Source organism: Tenrec ecaudatus, chromosome 1 (assembly GCF_050624435.1).
Source record: "Tenrec ecaudatus isolate mTenEca1 chromosome 1, mTenEca1.hap1, whole genome shotgun sequence".
Classification (NCBI taxonomy): domain Eukaryota; kingdom Metazoa; phylum Chordata; class Mammalia; order Afrosoricida; family Tenrecidae; genus Tenrec; species Tenrec ecaudatus.
Window position 1 is genome coordinate 166,927,115 of NC_134530.1, and position 13,581 is coordinate 166,940,695.

General features: G+C 56.0%; 1 protein-coding gene across 1 annotated transcript; it reads right to left on the reverse strand.

Moving 5' to 3' along the window:
* Positions 1 to 5,152: 5,152 nt before the first annotated feature.
* On the reverse strand, positions 5,153 to 10,311 carry LOC142437107 (ETS translocation variant 3-like protein). Its single transcript, XM_075540400.1, has 5 exons — positions 10,251 to 10,311; positions 9,897 to 10,134; positions 9,488 to 9,677; positions 8,968 to 9,088; positions 5,153 to 5,592 (listed from the first exon to the last, which is right to left on the reverse strand). The coding sequence occupies exons 1-5, from the start codon at positions 10,309 to 10,311 to the stop codon at positions 5,153 to 5,155; spliced, it is 1,050 nt and encodes a 349-aa protein (XP_075396515.1).
* Between the last annotated feature and the right edge of the window lie 3,270 nt (positions 10,312 to 13,581).

Here is a 13,581-nt window from a genome sequence, read left to right on the forward strand (position 1 = left end):
CCAGGTCTCACTTCCCCAAACGATTCCGGGCAGGAAACACTTTTGTTTGTGTTTTGAAATCTCCAAGGCCTCCTCCAGATGCTAATCAAATGCTCCAGGGGAAGAACACCCCTCATTTCACGTGGGTGTGCGGCGCGACCCCTGGGACCTACCAGCTTTATGGGAACCCGACATTAACACACAAGACACCACCAGACAATGTGTAATCACTGCCCCAAATTCACGTGTGAAGGAAAACAGCGTTGCAGCCACGTTAAAGAGCACACCTGAACCAATTTTAAATTTCCTTGTCAATGTGTTCTTTCTGGCCAAAGTACTGAAGCGCCTCGACAACCCTCCTGCCACTGATGACGGTGAGAAGACCCCAATGCCATTAGGACCTTGATATTGTATGTATGTATGTATGTAAGTATGTATGTATGTATGTAAGTATGTATGTATGTATGATCTTGAGCAGGTTCCTTTTTCTGGGTCTGGACAATTGGGCTTGAACTTGCTCTCTCAGGTCCTCCTGACTCCTGACAGTTTAAAATTCACAAAGGCTGGAAGTCAGACTTCTCTGGATTCTGCTTGGATCCAGGAGCATTCGCTCTGTCCTGGTCTTTGGTACAATAGAGACAAGTGCCAAGGATCAGTGGTGGGTGGGGAGATGACTTCTTGGGTCCTGGTTCCGCTGTTCCTAGAAGGAGGCTGAGGATCCAGCCCCTGTTCTTTCCAGGTGAGACCGGGGTCTGGGTGCCTCCTCCCCCCTACAGCACCCCAAGCCAAACCAGTTGTCTTCCGGTTCCTCTGACTCAAGGTGGTCCCATGTGGTCAATGTAGAGCTGTTCTGTAGAATTTTTCACGGCTGTGACCTTGGGTGGTGTGGTATTCACCCACTGGGCAGCTAACTGCAAGGTCAGCAGTGGGAAAGCACCAGCCACCCTGGGAGAGAGTGACAGGGCTTTCTGTTCCCGTGAAGAGCTACAGTCTCAGAAAGAGCGCTTATGCCCTGAGGATCACTGAGCTGGTATCGACTTGATGGCCCTGAATTGATCATTGAGGTTTGGTTTAGACCCAGTGCTTCTCAACCTCCTGATGCCGTGACCCTTTTATACAGCTCCTCATGTGGTGGGGACCCCCAGCTATCACATAATTTTCATTGCTACTTCTTCACTGTCATTTTGCTACTGTTACAAATCGGGCGACCCCTGTGAAGGGGTCACTCGACCCTCAAAGGGGTTGTGACCCCCAGGTGGAGGACCGCTGGTTTAGACCTTTCTGGAGCAGATGGACAAGCTGCTCTTCCACGGGGTCTCTGGCGGGGCCACCTTAGGGGATGGGGGTGCCTTGGGGTGAGCAGTGGAGCTCCCCAGGGGCTCTGCCAGAGATGGCAGAGGGCGTGCTCTGGTTGGCTGCACCAGGCTCCACCCGGCTGAATCTGTTGCCATAGTAGACATTCTGGTTCTTTGGGGACTAGTCCTTGATTTGTCAAGGGACACTGTTAAGGGAAGGGGTTCGTAAAATATTTCTATCTTGGACCTCCCTTCCCCCTTTCAAAGGGCGCCAGCCGTGCCCCAACCGCGCTCAGCTCCTCGAAGACAGACAGAGCCCACTGCAGGCCTGGCCCGCTGCGCCGCTGCGCGGAGCTCTCCTGGCCGCTGGGACTGGCTCTGCCCACCAGAGGGCACTCTCGAAACGAGCGACGCAGCTGGTCCCTGGCGTCGGGGGAACCTGGGACCGGTCTTTGCCAGAACATCTGGACTTACTGAAGCCAGACTGCATTTAGCTCTTCTCTACGTAAGTGATTCTCAATCTGGGTTGCTTTTTTGCCCTCTAAGGGGCCATTTGGCAGCGCCTGGGGGCATTTCTGTTTGTCACGACTGAATGGAGGAGAATAAAGCTTGGAAGTTAGACTGGGTACTGGTAGCCAGAGGGACCGCTACACATCCTTATGCACAGGACAGCTCCCCCCGCCAAGGACTACCCAGCGTCACGTGTCAATACTGCCAAGGCTGCAAAGTTGTGCTCGACTTGCATCCATTGCCGGCAGTCCACAGGGTACCACCAGGAAGTTGAAATCCCTGGAGTCAGCTTTCAGTCTCCCACTCCACGGGAAGATTCCCGAGTAATGACCTCAAAGCTGTTTTCACGGCCTGAAATGTGGAGAACCACTGAAGCGGGGGGAGGGGGACACAGAGGATCCCCGCTCCAGAGAGAACCCCTGTCCCGGGGGCTGGCCTCTCCGAACAGAACTCCAGCTCAATGACCATGCAATAAAAGTTCTCCGTGTGCCAGCAGACAACACCGTTCTTTGTCTCCCAAACTGGGCAGGGAGATGGCAAAGCCCTGGGGGAGGGGCTGTGGCCCAGAGAGCAAGTGACAAACAGCTCTCACTGGACACCTGGCATCTCTGGGAAGAGAGACTTTGGGTCCCCTTTTCTTGGCACCTGGGGGAGCGGAGGTGGGGCAACCTGAATCAAGGGCACGCATAGACCCTTTCTTCCAGATTCACCCAGCTCAGAAAGCTCGGGGCTGTAAGCCTTGCCAATCTCAACCTGCCTGTGCGGCGAGGCCCTAACTTTGCCCCACTCCGGGGCTCTCCTCCATGCCAGTCGGGAGAATGGTGTATCGGCTATGAAGAAGGGCGAAGAGGCCACTGAAAGCAAAATGACCTCAGAGACACGCACGTAGACACACACCTACTCTGCCGAGAGGGGCAGGACAAGTTATGGGCAAAGGGGCGGTCTGGCCTCCCTCCCCCACCCCCTCTAGCGTTTGATGCACAGTCTAGGAAGGAGATGGAGCCTAACTCCCGGACCTAGGATTGGCGGCCTAGGACCTTCTTGTTGGTTTCCATCAAGTAGGTATTTCGATTGGGCTTATCGCTTGGTGTCCTTGGCTCCTGTTGGCATTTCCTTGATTGAGCAAAAGACCATCCCTCTCGGTACCCCACCTCCCCAGCCACCCAGTGTGCCCCTTGTCATTCTCAGACCTGGGAGCAGAGGAAGAGGACCCCCTCCTAACACCCTCCTTTCTTACTCCACACCCTGCAATCCTGCCCAGCTGGCCTCTCTGGGCACCCAAGTGGCATCCAGTGCGCCTCCCGATCTGCTTTGAGCTCCTTCCCTGGAGGCTGGTTCCCCATCTCAGTCAGGCGGCTCCAGTGTTACTCCTTCAGGCCTCCTCCCTGGGAGCAGGGCAGGTGAAGCGGGGGGAGTCTGATACCTAGACTTCTGGCTTGGCTCCACGCCGTAGGCCCTCCCTCAGTCCCAGCTGCCTTTCTGTGACAATCTTAGGTTGTGTCTAGCTCCAACTCAGGACAGAGGACCAGAGGAGGCAGCAGGGGCCGGGCCCACTAGAGGCAGGCCATCGGCAGAAGGCGGCAGAAGGCAGTCTCCCAAGAGGGCATTTTATTGGAGGTATGCAGTGGAGGATGACCCACAGAGAGAAGGCCTCCCCAACTCTAGGCTGAGAGGAATTTGGGTGAGAAATTGGAGTGCCTGCATGGATCGGGAGCTCCCTGGGTCACAGGAATCAGAGGGGATGGAGGAACACCCAGGAGGAGTCAACGAGCAAGGGTGACTAGTCCAGAGGAGGGTGGGCCTCTGAGAGGACAGGGGGTGGGTGGGTGGGGGCTGGAGTTGTCTTGGCACTTTCAAAGTAGTTGAACCCCTCCACAACCTAGACCCTTAATTCCCCACCCCCACAACTTGATTAAATTTGGAATCACATTTAGACCCCTATCCACCCCCCAGGACAAAGTAGAAATGGACAAAGCCCCCTGTGGGCTGCTGAGCCGGTACATCTTTATGGAAGTGAAGAGCCTCTTCTTTCTTTCCAGGAGCGGCTGGTGGTTTCATACTGTCGACCCTGTGATTGGCAGCCCACCAGGAACCCACTGCACCCCAGGGCTCATGGAGGTGTGGGAGACTTCGGATGAAGCAAACCTTACTCCCCTCCCCTCAAGAAAAAAAAAGAAAGATTACGAGGATCCTGTCAACCACAACCTCTTCCAACCTGACACCAAAGAACTAGATGGGAGGGCGGGTTGGAAAGGGGGAACCGATTATAAGGATCTACATGTGACCTCCTCCCTGGGGGATGGAAACAGAAAAGGGGGTGAAGGGAGACGTCGGGCAGGTCAAGATATGACAAAATAATAATTTATAAATTATCAAGGGTTTATGAGGGAGGGGCGAGAAGGAAATGAGGGGGAAAAATGAAGACCTGATGCCAGGGGCTTAGGTGGAGAGCAAATGTTTTGAGAATGATGAGGGCAATGAATGTACAAATGTGCTTTACACAATTGATGTCTGTATGGATTGTGATAAGAGTTGTATGAGCCCCTAATAAAAGGATTTAAAGAAGCAGAAAACAACAAAAAGAGAACTAGATGGTCCCTGGCTACCACTGTTGATGGTGAGGACCAGGGACATGCTGGAAAGTCCGGTTAGAATGGAGAAAGAGTGGACCAAAGCTCAAATCCATAAAAAAGCAAGCAAACAAAGCCAGTAGTTCCGACCGACTTGATTAACAGAGACTAGAGGGACTTCTAAGACTGTCACCTGAAGATCCTCTTCTAATCCAGATCGGAAGCCGTTCCTGAGGTCCCCACCTTTCAGCGAACTATTAAGGGGGGGGGGGCACACGAAACAAGCAGTAACACCTGTGGGACACTGGATGGCCAACGTGTACCCAGAGCAAAGGTGAGGCGGCCCGGAGGGGCAGAGCGAGTGGGTGGAGAGGAAGGGGCAGATGGGTGGCATTGGCGAAGTGACACCATGCAGGAAGCGTGGGTGCGTGTAATCACTGCCATGAGACATTGGGGGTGGGGGAGCAGTTGAATGAGAATCTAAGTTGCAAACTTTTCCTTAAAACATTATCAATGTGAAAAACAAATAGCATCTTCGTAATCCGATTAGCAATTTGGGGGAGGAGCAGCACCTTGTTCCGGTTGTCCTAGCCACCCCCCCCTCCAGACACTCCTCTCCCTGCACCCCTCACCCCTTCCCCTGCCTTGGGTCCAACTGCACTTCTTTAAATTCTCCTGCCCTGGAGACCCAGTTCTGCCAGGGGTGGGGGCTGGAAAGTGCAAAGTCAGAGGGTGCTGGAAAAGGGGAGGGATGGAGTTGGGGGACACCCCCCACCCTCTTCGCCTTGCCCTTTCCAATTAAGGAGGATCCAAGGGCCATGCTGCTTTGAAAGCCTCCAGACTGGGGGAGGGAGGGCTTTCCTCCCCAGTTCTGAGGACTGAGGCCTCTGGGGAGAAGCTCTCCCGGGCACTCTGACTCCCCTTTGACTCCTTTGGCCCCACTGCGGGATCAGGCTTCCCCCCAAGCCCCTCTGGCATGAGGGACAAGAGCCCTGGGAAATGCTGGACCCCCGGGGAGCAGTTGGGGTCTGGGAGAAGGGTCTCTAGCTTGGAGGCCCCCAGGAGCTGCTGCTCCGTGGGGGGTGGGGGCAGGAGGGGTCCGGAGAGGCGGGCCCAGTCAGCCGGGAGAAGGGGCGTTAGTGGAGGGGCGAAGGCGGCAAAGCTAGGCATCTCTTCTTGTAGGTTTCCAAAGTGGCAGCAGGGACCCAGCCGGCATGGGACTGGGGCAGGTCCAAGGCCTAGAGACAGACAGACAGACAGAGAGAGAGAATCACAAGGAGACACCCCTCTCTCCTCTCAACACTGTCCTCAGGGGACACTGGACACCCTGGCTCTGTTCCCCTCCCACCCCATTCCTTTTCCCTTTCTTTGGCTTCAAGTCTCATCGGAGATGCCATTTCTGTGGGCAGCCCAGGTGGGAACCCTCTTGTCAGTGCCCACATCCTCCTTGCCTTCCCCAGGGCGCTTAGCCCTGGTCCGTCATCTGCACGGTTATTTACTGTCTGCGCCCGCAGCCTGGGAGGGCAGGGACTGTACCTGTTGATTCTCCCTGGGTCTCCCGCCCCCAGCCCGCCCAGTGAGTGCTCAATAAAAATCTGTTGACTGAATGAAGACATTCTTTGCCTTAACTCAACAGGACCATTCTTCCCCTCCAGTCCTGCAGCAAAGGGCTCCCTTGCCAGCCCGGTTAGGCAAACAAGCCTTGGGCTGGTCTTTTACTGTCTCTGGCCTCAGTTTCTTCATCCATAAAACCACCTCTCTATCTACTGCTGTCTGTCCTCTGGGGGGAGGGGAGGGGGGCAAATGGCTTCACACGCTCACCGAGAAGGCCAAAGGGTCAAGTCTGCCCAGAGGCGTGCCTTGGGAAAAGCTCTACTTCCGAGAAGTCATTGGCCACTGACAGCCCTGTGGGGCCCAGTTCTGACACAGGGCTCCCCACACGTTGAAATAGACTGGGGAGCAAGCGGTGAGCCCAAGATCTGATGACATAACCACTTGGAAGGAGCCTGCCGCACAAGGCTGTGGACCTGAGGCCTGTGGAGTGAGCCCAACTGGCAGGGCCAGAGCCCTCGACCACCCTCCTGTAAGCGATTCCTTCCAAGGCCATCCTATTCTAGTGTCCACATCCCCGGTGCCACCCCCAGCTCTGGGACCCCACAGTAGGGACATTCAGCGCGGGTCCCTGAAGAGGATGATACAGCGTGTCATGCCAGTTTCTATATTTCAAAGAGCTTAACCGCGGTTCCAGAGTGTTCAACAGAAAGAGCCGGCATCTGGGCATTTGACAGGAAACTATCAGTCCCGGTGGTCGCAGGTGTCTTCTAAGGGAACGAATGTGAACAGCGGCACTGGCCTGGGGTTCAGAAGGGCTCGGGAAGCGGGAGAGGTGGGATCGGTGAGGGGCGGTGCATGACCAGCACTGCGTTCAGTGACATGAAGCAAATGGGTCTGAACTGCTGAAGGGAAAACTGATCTGCTCTGTAAACTTTCACCCGGTTCCCAATAAAGAGTTTCAGAATAGCAGCAACGACTGGGCAGACAAATGAATTATTACCTAACACACCCAGTTTATCTTAATAGGAAGCATATTTCTGAGGTTGGCCTGATGACGAGAAAAAACAGTCAACATGACAACCCCCACCCCCTGCCCAGGAGAGAAAGCCTGGAGCCCCTGCCCCCACAGTGTATGCTCTCTCAAGGTCACTGTCCTTTTCCTTGAGTTCTCAAGGAGGGGGGACAGGGGTGTGTGTGGGGGGGGGGCCTCCCTTGGCTCCAGGTCAGGGCCAGCTTCTTTAGAGAGCTCAGCCCAGGAGGGCTGTCTGTGGAAGGAGTCCTTCTCTCTCACCCATTCCAGATACCAGTCCTTCTACTTCCTCTCTCCAACTCAACAGCCTTGGCCGCTCTACTGCCCGGAAGCAGATTCCTTTCTTGGCCCCAAACGTTCAGAGTGGGGGTGGAGGAGAGGGGCTGGCACAGCCTCCTGGAGTCTCATTCCACAAGTGGGGCATGCGGCTGCTACTCACCTCCCAGTGACCTACACCCGTCATGTCCCTTGGGGCCTGGGCATAGGCAGGGCCTGTGTGCGCACCTGCAGAGGGCAGGGAGGCACCTGGGGAATAGCCCTCTGGAAGCTGGGCTTCAGGAGGGAACACACTCTCCCCCTCTCATAGTTTCCCAAGGAGAGATGCTTTGTGCCCCAGGCATTCCCAGAGCTGGGAGGGGGCAGGTGGGCGTGGAGAACAGCAGGGCTGTTCAGGTGCTGTTTAGCTCCAGGCTGCCAGACTGGTGGCCAGGCAAGTTCCAGCAAGCCCTGGGCCGCCGCACACATGCACGCATGCACCTGGGAGGCACTCATGGGGGCCCAGCACCAGACACCGTGCATTCGCTGGCAGGGTCTGTGCTGGAGCTTTCCTGTGGCTGGGCTGAAATTGCCTGGTGAGGAGGGGCCTCCTCTGCCGAGCCTTGAGTTGGTGGAGAGTCTTTGCGACAAACTCTGATTTTTCTCTCTTCCCAGCTTATGGCTCTGGGAAAACAGACCTCTGCTTCCATTTCCACCCTCCTGTCTGCCTCCATCACCAGGTGCTGCTCCCTTGGCCCTCTCCCAGCTCTTCTTTGTCGCCCCAGGGCCTTTGCACCCACTGTTCTCTCTGCTTGCTGCGTGCTTCCCATTCCCTCTGAGCTAATGTGACACCTATTTATGTGTTGGGTGGCAGCTCAAATGTCCCTTTGTCAGGAGAGTCTTCCCTGCTGCCCTTCGCCTGAACTCATGTCTCTCCAGCAGTTAGCACAGGTACCATGAGAGATTATACATCGGATGTCTGCTTCCCTCCCCACCCCCAGCTACAGACTCTGCACAGCTTGTCTCGCTCACATGGGGGCCTCCAGCCCCTAGGGCAGTGGCTGGTACACTATGCAGGAGGTCATTAGCTATCTGTCAAAAGAAGAAATGAAGGAGTGAAAGAGTGAATGAACCACGGAACCCTCCCAATCTCTCTTCAATGGGGTCCCCTTCTTCACCTCAGGAGGAGAGGCCTTGCCTTGGGTCTGACCTCCATCACCTAGCCTCCCAACCCCAGCCTTACACCTCCTGCACCCAGCCTGGATAATCTTTAATAGACGAAAGTCTCTCCATCCAAAGAATAAAATCCGTTCCCTTAGCATGGTTTCTGAAGCTGCTGGAGAGTGGATACCTGTTTCCCTTGCCAACCTCACCTCCTACTTTCCCTGCTTGTGCCACCCCATCATGCAGACTCTTCTCCAGTCAGGGCAAACAGTTCCCCGGATTGGCTAGATCTAGGTGCTCATGAATGCTGCTTCTCCGCCCGGCTGGCTCTCTCCACCTTCTTCTCTGCACCTCTGGAAGCAGGTGGCACTTACTAGAGTCGCAGTGCCCGTCAGTGGCTGCTGCCTGCCAGACTCGGAGAACCCTGAAGGGCAGTGTTCAGCCTGAACTGCCAGCCTGACCAAGAGCTGGTGCTCAATAAATAGGCGAGGAATGAATCGGTGACTCCGAGGAGTGCCTGCCTCATGGCCCATCACTCATAGCCTCAGTTGGAGAATTCCCCCTCTTCCGGTTCAGATGCCCTGGGTCATGGCCCATGCCCAGCACTCACGGAGATCGCTGCTGCTGCTCCCCTTCTTATCCCCAGAGACCCCCAGGGATCCTCGGGGGGTCCGCTGCCCAGCCAGCTGCTCCACCATGGCCCGGTGAGTGAAGAGCATGCTCTGGAGGAGCTGAGGAATGAGGCGACATCAGTGTGAAGGCGGGATCGCTCTCCCTGGCCCTCCTATTGGTGCAGAGTGGGCAGCCCAGGGGGTGGTCAAATAATTGGTGCCCAGATATTACCCAAGCTTTCAGATGGCCTGGACCCTCACCCCACAGAGCCCTCAGCCCTTCCCTCTGGTCCCCCTGTAGAGGTGATGCCCACACAGAAGGCACCGTCCTTTCTCATGGGTGGGGGCTGCACCATGTAGATGGTTCCAGATTGCGACCATCATGTCTGCCCTGAGCCCGCAGGGACTTGGGTGCAGAAGGGGAGGAACATCAGAGCGAGGCTGGTGGCCCCTGAGGCTGAGGGAAGGCTGGGGGGTAGGGGGGCAGGTCTGAGGATAGGTGGTGGCCTGCATACCTACCTCACTCTGTACGCCCATGGGCACCAGGGCTGGCCGGCACAGTGCAGGGGCTCCCATCAGCAGGTGGGGCGCTGGCGGAGCCCGAACCTCCCACAGAGGATAGTTGACCACGATGAGTTTGCTGAAGTTGAACTTGTAAGTGAACCTCTTGCCTTTGGTCTTGTGCAGGATCCTCTTATTATAGTAATACCTGGATGGGGAGTCCGAGGGCAGAAACAGAGCGTTGGCCCAGTGGGCAGAAGGGAGCCTGTGACCCAGGAGACCCAAGGCAAAGAACCAGGTGCTTACACACACCTGGGAGCATCTCCCCCAGCACTGGAGGGATGTGAACTGGAGGGGTGGGAGGATCTACCACCTCAGGTTTCCCACGCTGCCCCTCTCTGGCCACTGCACACCCGACTCTTCTCACCTGAGGGCCCGGCTCAGCTTGTCATAATTCATCTGCGGTTTGCACTTCCTGCGGCCCCAGAGGCGGGCCACCTCGTCTGGGTCCTTGATGACAAACTCCCCGTACTCGCCCTGCTGCCAGGCGATGACATGGCGGAACTCTTCCTTCTGGAGCAGCTCCAGGATGAAGTGCCACAGCTGGATCTGCCGGGAGCCTGGGGATGACTCGGCTTTGTAGGCCCAGTCGGGGAAGGCCAGGCCTGGAGTGGAGAGGGGAGTGTGGGGTGCCAAGGCTCTGCTCTGAAGCCCCAACCCCCAGAGTGACACACCAGGCCACCCATGAGGTCATGGAGGGAGCCCTGGGAAAAGGGCTCACCTGAGATCCAGTAGTTGCTGGGGACAGAAGGGACCCCCTCGGCCAAGCAGCTGCAGTGCATGGTCCACTCGGAGGCCGAGGGCTGTACCTGGACTGGGGACAAAATGACAACCACTTAGGTGGAAAGAGGATCAAGGAGGCGGAGGAGAGACAGACAGAAAAGGTAGTAGGGCAGGAAGGGAGGTCTAAGGAGGGAATAAGAAGGCTGAGACAAGGTCAGGAAGGAGAAAAGAGAGGGAAATGATGAGCCAAGGGGAGACAAGGCAGGAGAGAGGGGTTCGTGTCAGGAAACCTCCTGAGCCCCGAGCCATCCCCAGCCTCCTCAAGGCCCTGCTGACTGACCCAGGACACCTAGCTTGGGGCTGAACCACTTACATAGATGGCTAGAGAGGAAGGCACAGGGTCCTATAGCCTGCCCCCCGCTGGGTATTTACACAGAGAATGGGATCTCTTCTCCGGGCTTAAGGGGATTGGGGTTTTCCCCCAAGAGAACAGAATATGCAATTACGCGGGCTCTTTGTAAACCTTGAGTGGAGAGGAGGTGACCAATGGGATCCATGCCTTTAAGAATTCATAGGGATGTCGAAACAGAAATCAAGGGTTCTTGCTTTAGTACAAGGAGAGGCGCCCTGGTGGTGGTGTTAAGTGCCAGGTCAGTGGTTCAAACCCACCAGCCTCTCTGTGGGAGAAAGATGAGGTTATCTGCCCCCACTCTATGCAGGGTCTCCAAGAGTCGGAGTGGAGTTGATGGCGATGGGTTTGGAGGCTAGGGCATAAAAAAGGCTCAAAGCCTGTCCAGTGACTTAAGAACAGCCAGTGCAGCCTGGCTGGGTTTCTATCGGGCACCTCAAGGCAACAAGGGAACGGAGCAGATGCCTTCCGGCTCTGGGTTTCCATCTTTTAGGAGGGAGCCCTGTTCTCAACTCGAACTTATTCGATACAGGTTTGGGTGGCATATCTGGAGTAGCTGCTACACTTTACAGGTGAAGCTCAGCGAGGGACAGTGACCTGATCAGACACCTATGTGTAGCCACCTCAAAGTCCAGAGCCGCCCTTCTCAACTCTCAACGCACAGCACTTTCTCGTAAACATCCTGGCCTTAAGGCTTTTAAAACACCGAAGATGGCAACGCTTCTCAAACTCCCCTGTGCGTAAAGACCACCTGAGGCTCTCTGTAACATGCACGAGTCTGCTTCAGTAGGTCTTGATGTTGTCCTTGGAGAAGGGCATCATGCTTGGGAAAGGAGAGGGGCAGCGGGAAAGAGGCAGGCCTTTGACAAGCTGGGTGGACACAGTGGCTGTAGCCGTGGGGCCCGCCTTCACAGTGACTGCGAGGATGGTGCTGGGCTGGGCAGTGTTTCGTTCTGTTGCACACAGGGACGCTCGGGGTCAGAACCGACTGGACAGTACATAACCACCGCCGCCACAAGATGTGGCGGGGCTCGTCTGGCCCTTCTAGTGAACTCTGAGTTCAAGGCTGATGCAGCTGGTCTGAAAGATACAGTGAAAAGAGGCTGTCAGTATTGTAAAAGGGAATCGAGGTATCCTGGACACCTCAAGGGGCCCTGGTGGTGACGTGGTTACGCGTTGGGTGCTAGCAGCCAGTTCTACCCTGCCCTGCCCTGTAGGGTCACAATGAGGCTGCATCGATTCGATGGCAACAAGTTTGGAGTTAGCTTTTGGGCACCTCAGACTGGAAGACCCTCTGCACTTGACCCACCTCAGGTCATCTTGTCCCTTGCTCTCGCCCAGGGAACACTCAAGGACAAGGAGGTCAAATGACAAAGTGACTTAGACAGGAACATTGGGGGAGGTGGAGGTGTCCCCAGTCTAGCTTGAGCCCCAAGCATCTCCTGAAGCAGGCCAGCAGAGGGGGCCGTGCAGGTGAGCAGGCCCATGACCACTGCATCTGAATAAAGAGGTTATTCCGCCCATTCCTGTCTTCTCACTAACAGTGGACATTCCACCACCCTCATCTGGTCTCTTTTCTCCTTCTCAGAAGCAGCCATTCCCCCCCCCCCCCACTTCTCCCATCTTCCTCTCTTGTCCTGCTCCTTGGGGACAGGAGGGAGCCCCTCAGCCAAGCAGCTGCAGTGCACGGTCCACTCGGAGACCAAGGGGGCTGTACCTGGACCTGTGTCTAACTTCAGGTGGATTGGCCGCGCCACAACCTAGCCTTTGGGAAGTGGCTTCGGAGACAGGGTATCCAGGACCCAAGGTTGTTTCCTGGAGATAGCTGAGAGAATTCCAGTAGCTTGCCTCAGAGCCTGCTGGATCCAAGGGTGTTTCCTGCCAGGAAGGACATGAGATCTCAGGGTAGACTTGGGGTCCGGCAAGGAGATAGTGATGATACCCACCAGTTTCCCGGCACCCAGTGCGCCCTGCATGCACTGTGCTCAGGCCTGTCGTCCAGGCAGAGAGCGCAGCCCTGAGAGGTCACACAGTGAAAGAGCAGGGAACGGGACTTTAATTCAAGATCAATCAATCGTGTCTAGTCACAGTTGTCAGGTGCCAAGGTCTTCCTCTCGAAAGGGAAAAAACGAAACCAAACAAAGCACCCAAGACCCCCAGACCCGAGTTGAGTTCACCAGTAGGTGAACTCAAGTCTCCTGGTTCCAGTTCTGGTTCTGAGTGCTAGCTGCCCACACGGCCCCGAGCCTCCTCCGCCCTGTTTGCCAGTCTCGCTGGGACCTCCAGGTCACCGGGGAGTTTGCTAGCTCTGGATGTGGAAATCGACGCTGTTGAGCAGCCCTGCCAGACCTTTCCCTTCAAAGCCTCCTCTTTCTTCAGGAATTCCCTGAGCCCACACTGTGGGAGCCCCAGGGAGGAGAGCAAAGGTCCACATTCAGCGCAAAGAACGGGCTGGGCTGACCGGCACTCCCTGGGCTTCCTTTGGCCCTGCAGCTGGGGTTGACCTTGCAGGACAGGGCGGCCTGCCCACTCTGCCTCCCAGGACCCTCCCAGCTCCTGGTGGAACACTGTAGCCTACCCCAAGTGGTAACAGGCTCCATACAGCCCCTACAGCCACCATGGCGAGGCGGTGGTGGTGGTGGGAGGGGTGGGGGTAAGAGTGACCCGGGGTTCATGGAATGGCCTTAGAGCAGGAAGAGTATTGAGACCATAAATCAAAAGGGAGCATAACCCAGTCTTGAGGGATCAGAGTTACTCTTAAGCAAATCACTCTGTGCTCCCCCGGAGGAAAGCTAAGGCTTTACAGGCCTCCCTCGTGGACATGGCCGCTTCCCGCCAGTCGGCCGCAATAAAGCCAGTCACACACATTTCCCACTGGTTATAAAAGTCGGGTTTGCACTAAACTGCAGTCAATGAAGGA

Excerpts from the sequence above, each read along its gene's own strand:
- LOC142437107 (XM_075540400.1), bottom strand. The coding sequence starts at position 10,311 with ATGCACTGCAGCTGCTTGGCCGAGGGGGTCCCTTCTGTCCCCAGCAAC. Across the intron at positions 10,135-10,250 it reads CAGCAACTACTGGATCTCAG|GCCTGGCCTTCCCCGACTGG; the intron begins GTGAGCCCTTTT and ends TCTCCACTCCAG. Across the intron at positions 9,089-9,487 it reads CCATGGGCGTACAGAGTGAG|CTCCTCCAGAGCATGCTCTT; the intron begins GTAGGTATGCAG and ends CTCATTCCTCAG.